At 41.9% G+C, this 11,261-nt stretch overlaps 1 protein-coding gene across 1 annotated transcript in view; it reads right to left on the bottom strand.

Annotated features, from left to right (window-relative positions):
• Positions 1 to 3,119: 3,119 nt before the first annotated feature.
• The window catches only part of PDXK (pyridoxal kinase), a gene marked incomplete at its 5' end in the record, with an annotated part of 23,672 nt that continues 15,530 nt past the window's right edge, over positions 3,120 to 11,261 (bottom strand). Inside the window, 6 exons of the mRNA XM_009641024.2 lie at positions 3,120 to 4,482; positions 5,232 to 5,298; positions 5,855 to 5,991; positions 7,396 to 7,507; positions 10,236 to 10,281; positions 11,106 to 11,191. Coding sequence (XP_009639319.1) covers positions 4,370 to 4,482; positions 5,232 to 5,298; positions 5,855 to 5,991; positions 7,396 to 7,507; positions 10,236 to 10,281; positions 11,106 to 11,191 — 561 coding nt within the window. The remainder of the gene's footprint in view (positions 4,483 to 5,231; positions 5,299 to 5,854; positions 5,992 to 7,395; positions 7,508 to 10,235; positions 10,282 to 11,105; positions 11,192 to 11,261) is intronic.

Genomic DNA, 11,261 nt, shown 5'->3' with positions numbered 1-11,261 from the left:
CTTCCATTAACTACCCTTCTTCTGTACTAGGATATAACTAAGGAAACCTTTAATTACATCCACTTTAATCAGCAAGACTATCAAAGTGTTCTTGTTCTGTTTGATTCTGAAATGATTAACATATTCAAAAATAGGATCTAACAATTTGTGTGTGCACAGTATATTAAACGTAGATGCTTTTATTACAATCTTCCTTGCCACATATTTTAAAATAAAATAAATCAATACAATCACCGTAACAGCCTCAGACAACAAAATTACACCATCCAATCAAGACACCGTTGAGATACTCAAAAAGGCAGTAGGAGTAGCTGGAAACCTTGGTCCTCTGATTCTTTTGTATAACACATTGATTATAGATTTCTTCCGCTTATGATAAAAATCAGCAAACAAACATTAACAATTTGTACTGCAGATTTCTTAAATGTTTCTATTGAGTGTGAACAGCACATTGATTTTAGCACAATGTCTTTATGCACATCTCCCAAAGGGGTACACGGGAATTTTAAACATGTAGAGACTAATCCCGGCCCAGAATAGAGTAGATCGTTTGCAAAGAACTTTTGGTCTCTCCTGCACGATGGCTCCGCAAATCGAGTGCACTTGCAGTAATCAAAATGGCTGAGCACACACCCTGCACCGTTCATCCCAGAAAAAAAAGGGATCCAACACAAATTACTTCCAGTAATGTAAAAGCAAGAAAGGTGGTGAAGTGGACTGGAGGCAAACGCAAAGCGCTCGCTGCTCCCACGCGTACTTCAGCACTAGAAGCGTCCTTCGCAGCCAACTTCCCATGTGCACACGGAAGTACGCGTGGCAGCGAAGGTAGCAGCCCCCAGCTGGTGAGTGCTGGACTGGTGGGCTACAGACACCTTTCCTGCTGTTGGGATGGTCATGGAAGATTATCCATTAGTTATCGACTCTCCATTCCCTGGGCTAAAGTGCTTGCGCCTCTGCAATCAGTTGGGACCCCAACTAGTTTGGACTAACCATTTTTCTTTATCTAAGGATCTGCAAGCGGATCAGACAATCCTGGTAAGTCTACTCCAAGCCCTTAAATAAATAGCAGGCAGCTGTCTAATACTGAGCCACTTCCCAGCTGCACCAGAAATACAGCAGGAACTCAAGAAACAGATTCAGGTATCATATGCAGGAGGAGAGGAGGGAATAAGAGATTGGACAGGACTGTACTGAATTTTGTTCTGCAAACATTATGAAGAAGCGCTGTGTAACTCCGAACAAATAAAAATGCATCCAAGTACGTACACCTTGTCATTTAAAAACACCCGTTAGCCTGCTGTGACTACAAAACGTTAGCTACAGAATATATTTACAGATAATTTCTCATGTTTGTTCCTGGCAGGAGATGTTAAGCCCAATTCTTCATTGAAGACATAAACCTGACCTAACGTAGATCAGGTCAGTGGGAGTTTAAAACAGGTATCACATGAGCAACTCCCAGGGACTTAGGCAGAAGCAGCTATCAGAGCCCACTACGACAGAATCCCACGACTGCACAATATGAACTTCTGCAAACTGAGCACATCAGTATCATTATACTTTTTTTTTTTTTTTTTTAACATGGATATGCCGCAGATTCTAAGGAAGGTGTGAATTACTGAACTGATCCATTCTTTGAAGCCGCAGGAAAAGATCACACCTGACAGGTATATGAAGCCGCTCCAACAAACAGATCACTTTCTCTTTTATGGCAAGATCACGGTTCATTTATGGTTTACAGATAAAACCTTGTTTGCAAGGTAGCTTTAAGTTTCCTAAATTCCAAGCTTCTTTATTTCAGAGAAAACGAGCCCTTGCCTTTCTCTCAATTCCCTTGTAAGAGTCTATTTTTTTACTGGCAAAAAAATTGTGCTGTCTCACTACAAGGGCTTTTCTGCAGGACACGTTTACAACAGGTAGGGTTTCTCTGACAGCAAATTTTGACAGTGCATACTTATTGCTGCTTAAAAAAAAAAAAAAAATTAAAAGGCCGATTTTGAGCCTCTCTCTCCTGTTGATCCCCTGATGTGAGGAATGGAAGAACCTCAATTTTGCACTGCACCAGTGCAGGGATGGCCACCGTGTGGCTCTCAAATTGGCCCCAGGAAGCTCCCAAGCCAGGCTGTGTTACGAGACTGGCAGTGAAGCTGTTGCTGGTGCAGTGGGGCTGGGTAATCCACAGCCCTGGCTACAGGAGCCAGGGCACCCAGAGCTGCTTCTGGACCCAGCCAAGATCTGTGCTGGAGCCATGGGACCATATAAATCAAATGTTCTTTACCGCACGGGAACTGCTCCTGGGATTCCTCTAATTCCTGGCAATCTGAGGGACATAGTAGAGGTCTCAAAGCTTGGCCAGCTGAAGATTTTTGTATGTGAACCGTAGGAGCTGCAAAAAGAGATACAGCTGGGTGAGCGTGTCAAGCATAATGCCGCAAAGTTGACCATGATATGTACAGGCAGGGAAGTTGAGTATGTTGACCCCTTCTTCCCAAGAGGATGGGAGGGATTATATGCTTCCATGTGAAATAGTCTAATTTTAAAAGATAAATAAACTCATAGTTACAATTGTAATATGGCATGCAACACTTCTTTAATCAATGCCAGAAACTGCTAAAATCCTTTTGTGTTTAACTGTTGAAATGCATCACCAGCTACAGTATTTGATTACCTTTGATGAAAGCAACTACCCCAAAAAGGGCAACTGTATTCCTGGCACAACTGCCCAAGCAAAAAGCAGTTATCTAAAAAGGGGGGAAATTATTAATACGGAGCTATTTCCTAGCCTATCTGAGAGTTTGTGTCTCAGGAAAAAAAAAAAATATTTGCATCAATTTAAAAACAGCGCTGCAAAGCAAAGCAATTCATTGTACTTCACAGAATCAAGGAATGGTTGAGGTTGGAAGGGACCTCTGGAGATCGTCTAGTCCAACCCCACTGTGCAAGCAGGGTCAAGTACAGCAGGTTGCTCAGGGCCACGTTCAGTCAGGTTTTGAGTATCTCCAAGGATGGAGACACCACAACCTCTATGGGCAACCTGTGCCAGTGTTTGATCACCCTCACAGCGATTTTTTTTTTTTTTATGTTCAAATGGAATTTCCTGTATTTCCATTTGTGCCCATTGCCTGTTACAACTTCCTTGGGCACCACTGAGAAAAGCCCATCTCCTCCTTCTTCACTGCTTCCCACCAGATATTTATACACACTGTTAAGATAGTTCATGTCTTTCTACACGTTGGATATCAGCCATGAACTCATCTCTATTACTGACTGCTAATTTTAGCAACCGTTCACATCACCAAAAGTAATATTGCTAGAAAGTTATTTCATGGCAGTGGTTACTAAAAACTGTGGCAGCAGAGTCACATTTTGTAGGTCATTTCTGGTTTGGGTTTTTTTTCCCCTTAAAATTCTCAAGGCATATGAATATTTTTTTTTCACTTTTAATGCCAAATGCACGAGAGGAAATAAAATTATTATTAGTTGTTGAGAGTGAAAGCCTGAAGTTTGCCTCTTACATTTTCCACAAAATGTGTTCAACTTTTACGTTTCATTTGCTTCAGCAATACTGAAAATGAAGGATTTCAGAAATGTATTAATTATGAAATCTTACTCTATTAAAAAAAAATCTACTCAGCTAAAAATTCACTTTAAGGATAAATTACTCTTCCCCTAGGTGAAACCAATTAACTTTTACAATGGCGAACATCCACAAAAATGGTGGGACAAGTGAAGACTTCAGTGGCAAAAGCAATCTCCAAACCAGCTCTTCTGGGGACTCCCAAGCTATGCAAGTGACACTATCAGTTAGGCAGGTGTGATGAGGAAGATGCAGGAAAGGTATCTGGGAGATACCCGTACCTGAACATACTCAGGTAATCAAGAAATCTCAGCCCTTTCCTCTAATGCAAATCTGCTTCATGTCACTGCAAGTAGAAATGCAATTTTATTCTCCCTGTGCCATCTGAGACAAATAAAGCTCATCAACTGAATTCGGGAGCATGGAACCAGCTCCACTGGCACTACATGCCATCTTGAAATGTATTTTCCAGTCAGTCAAGTATTCCATTAGCAAATTCACATCTGAAGTCTTTGGCAAGGCAGGAACATTGTACTCTCTTGCCCTGGATAGTTACACAGACTAAGTGAATTTGACAGCCATTTTGATACCTGGTAATATGCTTCAATGCACACTGTTTTGTTTTTAAAACTGAGCAAGGCCAGCACATATGTTTGAGAGTGGGTATCTGCCTATGCTGGGCACTATTTCATGAAAGTCAGGTTTCTGTCACAGATCTAAGGCAAATATTACAATTTACAGGAAAGAAATGAGGACATCAATACATTGTGCGTTATTGGAGACGTACAGCCTTTATAACACAGTGGCTTTCACTATGATCTCTGGGTTTTCTATGTCCTTTCTGCTTTGGACCATTCTCAGTTCCAGCTGGGCTGAGTTTGGCTTGTTTCCTTCTCCAGCTTGTGCTAAAAAGATGACATCACAATGTCATTAAAAACAGCAGTATAAAAAGAAACAAGTTACATTGTCCTGTTACCCCACTATTTTTTCTACCCTCCTCCCCATCCCAGTCTCCCTTACTACCCCCTGCTAGAAGGATTCCAAGGTGGAAGATCCAGGTCAGCACTGTGATTTCTCATCAGCCCTGTTCTGCACCTCTCTCCAGGAAGAAAACCCGGCTCTGCTGTTATTAGAAAGTGACACAGGCAAGCTCCAAGAACCCAGAGATCCTAGCTGGTGAAAGGCATGAAAACTCCAAGGGGAGAGAAGCTGTCGGGGGGGATTGCTCCTCACATGGTTAACACAATGAACAGTTTATTATTAGTTGATAAACTCCTCTCAATACTGAACGCACACACACACTCAAAAGGAAAATGAGAGCACTACACTTAAAAGAACAGCTCTCTTGCACGTCAAACTCAGCATTTCCTCAAGTTCTTCCACCGCAGTTTTGTAACGCAGTCAAGCGCAGTCAGCATGACTGTAGTCCCACTACAAGCTGAACAGTGACATCTTCAGTCGGGTGTTGTCAAAAATAGCCTTGGAGGACACGGGAAGGAACGTGCACTGACAAGACTACCAAGCTCTCATTCTGAAAATTCTCTGGCTGCTTCTGCACTGAGGGCTGCCTTTAGTCAGGAAACCCAGAAAACTTAGGATGTTTGTCCTGATGCAAATCCAGACAGAAAGAGGGAACAAGGTTTGAATGAATTACCTTTGGCACTCCTAATGGTCCTTTGCAGAACATGTTGCATGGCTGACACAGTCTTTTCACATGCTACCTGCATTAACATAATATATTCAGGTTTTAGTAAAATTTCAGCTGTCTAGTTTAATGTTATTATTTCAAAACCACTGTTATTAAGAGACAAACATGACTAACAAGATGCAAACAGGAAGACAACTATGTAATGTAGAGTTGGGGAAAAAAAAAATTTAGACTCCCTTAATTCTCCCGAAACAGGTATACACCCGTATCGAGGACTCTATGTGCTTAAGGGAAAGACACAGAAAAATAGATCTGATAAATCATTTTCAGTGCTTATTATGAAGTGAGGGTAAAAAATATAATTACAAACATGCATGCAGTCTCTCTCTCTCTCGGGAGAAGAACATCTTATTTGGCAAAATTACAAAATCCACGTAACTGAAATGTGACCGTCCAAGTGGTACAAGCTAAAATGTTTTGGCAAAAGGAAATTATGCTTTTTTTCCTCTGAGGTGAGGAAAAAAGCCAAAATGGAACTCTTTAAATTAATATCATAGATTAAAAGTAATTAAAAAAAAAAAAAGAAAATTAGTCTAAACTTGCAGAGACACGAATAACTTCTCCCACACCTTCAAATTGTTTGGATGCTTATGTGTCCATGCCAAAAGCATAGCAGCGAACAAGTCTCCTGTTCCAACAAAGACAGCATCCACTTTAGGAGACTCCACTCGAATTCTTTGTGTCATCTTGGTACCATCTGCTTTAGCTACAACACAGATAGACAGCTAAGTAACAGACCCAGCAATGAATACAATAGCATTTACTATCATTTAAAAGTGATCACCAGATTTTAATTCCTTTGTTGTTTGGAATGTAAAGATGCCAAGGAGTGTTGTAAACTTTGTACCAGCTCTTTTAAAAGGTGCAACCTTTCAAAACTTTGCCAAGTTGGGATAGCATTTACAACTTACATACTGTACATACTTCACTTAAGAGGGAGCAGGTAGCTAGAACCTTTGTTTTCATGAAGGACGGAGCACCACCTATTTTCATTCAGCAGTGGTTTGCTCAGGAAACTGCTTATTTATGGAGACTGCTGAATCCTGGATGGGGCATCCCAAACCATAACCGAGAGCATCTCTGGGTTGTATGGAGGCACCAGAGCAGCTGTAGACATCAGCAGAGAATATCTGATCCATGTGCCATATTGTAATCGCCATTGGAATGACCAGACTTACTCCAGACCTGGCATGTACTGAGTGCTAAGATCCACTGACTGATTCTTAGTGGAATCTGTTTTAAATATCAAGACTTTTTCGGTCTCTCAGCAGTCCAGAATGTGATGCCCACATTTAGATCCCTTAGATGAACAAGAAAATGAGATCATATGCCACCCCATATAACTATGCCCTCCTTGGGTAAAAACATCCTGCGACAGTTCAAACACACAGTGAATCTTGGTGACAGTATAGAAGGGGATATAAAGAAGTAGCAGAAGGACATTTTACAACCTCTCAGGGAAGGAACAATCTGCTAACAGGACAGTATAACTTTTCATAAAAGCATTCATTCAAAACATTCAACGTTCCTGTTTCATACCACTACTTCTTGTCAGGGCCACTAGTAGGGGCTTTAATAGCCCTGGTCAACCTCACCTAGGACATCCCCCACCCATGCACCCTCTGCCCACTTGCCCAGGAGCTGCACAGAAGCTCAGGCCCGGGTGCAAGCATCCTTGCCTGAGCTATGTTTTAGGTGTACCTGCATACAGCCCTGCTGTCCTGACTTACTGATTGGATTTTCCATATTAGTCTCAGACCAGGATTGTCTCGCCTTTCTCTGAAGATCACTGGACTGCCAATGGGACCTGTCTGCCCATCACCATCCCTGTTCTGCTTACCTTATTCAGATACTGTGGGCCTGCGCCCTCTTGATGAGGGCAGTGCTCTGCCTGTGCTTTGATCATGCTCAGCTCCCAGATTGTCTTCCCTCATGGAGCAGCCCCCTTCTTACCGCTCTCTGGTATTACTGTAGAAGAAGTTCACTTAGGGATCTAAGCACCTTCCATGCACTACAGATGGGTCTGATGAAACTACTTCTTAAAAAAGCAACTGAAAGCACAGAACAGGTTAAAAGAAAGCACAGTTTAATGAAAGAGTTAATGACTTACTTTTTCTGTGGCTTCCCAGAGCAATCAGGTAGTCATTTCCTAGAGGTGCCTGTAGATCTGAGCTTGTGATCACCACAGTCTCTGGTCCCATGGCATGGAGCATATCCATTACCTTTCCATGTGCAAAAAGGCAGGAATCAGTGACTGCAATGTGTGTTGATTAAACCTTGTATCATTCATAGCACTGAGGATTTTCAACAGGCATCTATTTTGGCATCTTTTGTGAAGAAAAAAAATAATTTCTGCTCAAAAATTCACTTGAATTAGGGGAATTAATTTGAAATAGGGGAATCAAAACATCCATATTTAAAGGTACACACTTGTTAAAACACACAAGCATCTCTGTATTATCTTTGGATGCTCCTCTGAAAAGAATACTGTTTCAGCTGTGATCTGAATTTTTGTCTGCATCATGTTTTCAGAACATATTATCAAAAGAATAAGAGAACAAATATACAGACACATGCACCTGAGTCGGCATCTTGAAACACTTGCTAGAAAACAAGTAACTCCAGGTCACGAAACCTTATTTAGCTACTACTCTAAGAGTTAGCAAAAATGAAGAGTTAAAGAGCTAAGTCAGAGGTGCGAGGGTGTCCGTCCCAATCTTTTTTTCTCATTCTACTTCAAACCCCAAATTACACCTGTAAATTATGTACCTTTGCAGGTGTATTCACACTCTGCGCATTCCTCACTTAAACCCATTAATACTCTACTTCTGACATCACAATTAGTTGCTACAGAAGTGATTTTGATTTCACAGAAGAAAGAATGACTTCAATAATGAGTTTAGCATAAAACACAGATAAAATATTAATTTTCCCAGAAGAGTTTAACTAAAAATCCTCTCAGGCTAGCTATGACTCATGAGCAGCTGAATGATAAGGATTTATTTCTGCTATTTTTTAATTCTCTATTGTTTTTCTTTCTTGTCTAAGCCTCCAAGTTTCTTCAGCTGTCAGACTGCTTTGCACAGATATCAATTGGGTTTTAAAGTAGCAGTAAATCCACCAGCATAGGCTGACATAATCAACCCATGAAGTAACATTAAACTCGATTTCATTTCTCAGTCACAATTCACCAAGAACCTAATCACCAGTATTTCTAGCTGTAGGACTTAGCCCCTTCTACATTAATATTACATCCAATTTATTTTTATATTAGAGGACTATACTGTTGTCACTAGCCTTGCTAAAGAAATGAATGAAAGCATGTCACCCTGGACATCGACGTCAGAATTGCTACCACCTCCAAAGGGGACAAATTCCAGCATGGATTATTATTCAGAAGGATAGACCTATGTATGACATGCAGCTGGGGAGACAGACAGATTAACATATAACATCCTGCAAGCAACTATTTTAAAAATGTTTCAATTCCTAAGTATAATTCCATCTCTTTGGAAGAGGTTTTTTTAAAACCCATCACAAATAAGAGCTATCACACAAATCAGACAGACTACCACAAAACTAACTTCTAAAACTGTTTAGCACATGCAACTCATGTTTGCAGCTGAAGTATGCAAACCTAAAACTAAAAGCTGCTCAACTAACAGTGCTGATCTCAAGACTGTGGTTCCACTGGTGAGGATGAAAATAGAAGAATTGACTTGTAGTTAGCAGCTAGTGCCATGCAGCACAGTTTATCATCCTTGCCCAGCACAGCAGGGCAATGTAAAACCGGGGTGGGGTGGAGGAAGCAGGGGGAGGCAGGGGGGGCAGGGAAGGCATAAAGTTGAGCTGACATCTTTGGAGTTGCTTCCTGCCATGAAGAGATGGTAATCAACCCGTGTTGCATGACGTTGCTGGAGGAAAAAAACAACAAACATTCGGGCTGACAGACCCCAGCCACTCTCCAGGGTGCCACTGCAGCTGCTGCTTGTTTAAAGATTGTGTGTTCCTTTGAAGTTCAAAAACAAACTGGAAGAAATAACATCAGTCCATTATGAAAGCACTTGACTGGTCAACAAAACACAAGGCTCAGCCCTTCTCAAGATACCAGTAAAACCATATTCCTATTTCGTCCTTCATCACCAAGCCCTGCAGCTTTGTATTTTCTTCAGTTTGTGTAAAAGGGTAAAGCCTCACACCTCAATGCAGTATGTCTGCGGACCATCTATCATCTCTGTATGGTGATGACAGCAGCTATCAGTGCTGTGGATTTTTGTCTGTCTTTCACCAGGAAGTACCCAAAGGCCATCACTCCTGGTCTGGTTTCTCATCTGTGCAATCTGTCCTTCTGCAACCCAGGTCTCATCCCCTTTGAGTCAATTTAAGGAAGAGAAACAGAGCACCAGCAAACACTGTCAGGAAGAGATTCAGAGCATATTCAATCAATCCTTGTAAGAGTTTGCTAGTAAGCTCTCTTCCATGCAAGCAGTCTGTGTGGGAGAATGGAGAAGCGGCTGTCCTAACACTCAGCATTGCTGGTTGCACGACTCGCATGCGGACAGCAGAGGGAGCGACTCATGCAGGTTTCTAATGCCCAGGGTCACCCGGGGTTGTCACCCCAGCCAGTGCATTTCCACAGCGCGGACAGCGTGGGGTGACTCTCCACGTGTGCTGCTGCTACCCTTCTTACACTGCAGGAAAACGAGCTCAGAGAGCTCTACTCACTACCACAGTAATGCCTCCACCTGTAGTTCTTTTGGGAAGTTTCTTCACAAGCCTGGCAGTAGGACAGAAAGTGGTTTGCACCTGGAGTGCCCAAACTTTAATGATAAATGGAGAGAAAGGATAGAGGGCAAAGCGACTTAAAGGTTAAAGACAAATGGCAAACCGCAGCACTGCAGGCAGGAATACGGAAAGAGATCTTACACATCCTACTCCTTGCCTACTTACCTCTAAAGCTTCTTTTTCTGTGTGAATCTTCCTGCCGGTGAGTAACCTGAGAATGAAACAGAAATCTTAAAAGAGCACAATTTCTTCAAGCAATGACTGCTTTGTTTACTCTTTGAAAGGAGGAAAGCTTGGATTGCACCATACAGGCCTAAACAGTTTGTAGCCACAGGGTCTGCTGTACCAGACTGCTGTCTTTAAAAGTTACGTGCACAGATGCACAGTGCTTCTGAAGTGCACTCATGTCAGTACTAACCTGCCTCTTGCAGAGATCCCTGTATCATAAAATTCCCTCACAAGTGTCGTCTTTCCATCTCCCACGTAGCTGCTCCCTCCCCTGCGGGGGCCAGCCTGTGATGAACTACAACAGATAATCTCCTGACCAAAGAGTCACAGTGACGTAGACAGGATGGGCAGGAGGCACTTCAATTCTTAACTCCTATGAGATGTTGCCTCGGTGGTATTTCTGAATTTAATTTGGGGGAGTTGAGTCAAACTACTTTAGTTTTGATATTCTGACATATAATAAAGATTTTCCTAGGAATGGGTAAGGACAGGGAAGGGAAAAGAGGTACTTTTTTAACCTGCCCTAGATACAGGCCTCTGGAGACAACAAGAAGTAATCATGAAAATGAGAAAACAGAGAAAACAAGATAAATCTTTGCCTCACATAACTCCCAGATTTTTTATTGGTTTCAGTATGGGACAGTTGGACGTTTGCTGAAAAGTACCACTTGAAATTAACAGCTGAAAACCAAAACCCAACACATACATACATACAGCACCGAACTGAGACAAATAAAAGAATGGGTATCAGTCTCCCCTGCTTTTACCCCCAAGTTTATGTGGCCATAAAAGGTAGTGAGTACTTACTCAGCTTCAAACTGGTTAGGAGTAATTATATCAGCAACAGGTACAACTTTGTCCCTGTAGACTGGGAGGAGATCCTCGGGCACGTACTAGGGGAGAAGAAACGGTATCAAATGTTGGCAGCAGCATCCGAGATGTGGGACTGCAACCCTCTTTCCC

Source organism: Egretta garzetta, unplaced genomic scaffold (assembly GCF_000687185.1).
Source record: "Egretta garzetta isolate BGI_Z169 unplaced genomic scaffold, ASM68718v1 scaffold45, whole genome shotgun sequence".
Lineage (NCBI taxonomy): Eukaryota > Metazoa > Chordata > Aves > Pelecaniformes > Ardeidae > Egretta > Egretta garzetta.
The sequence above is the reverse complement of the archived record's forward strand: the minus strand, read 5'-3'. Positions and strand labels throughout refer to the sequence as shown.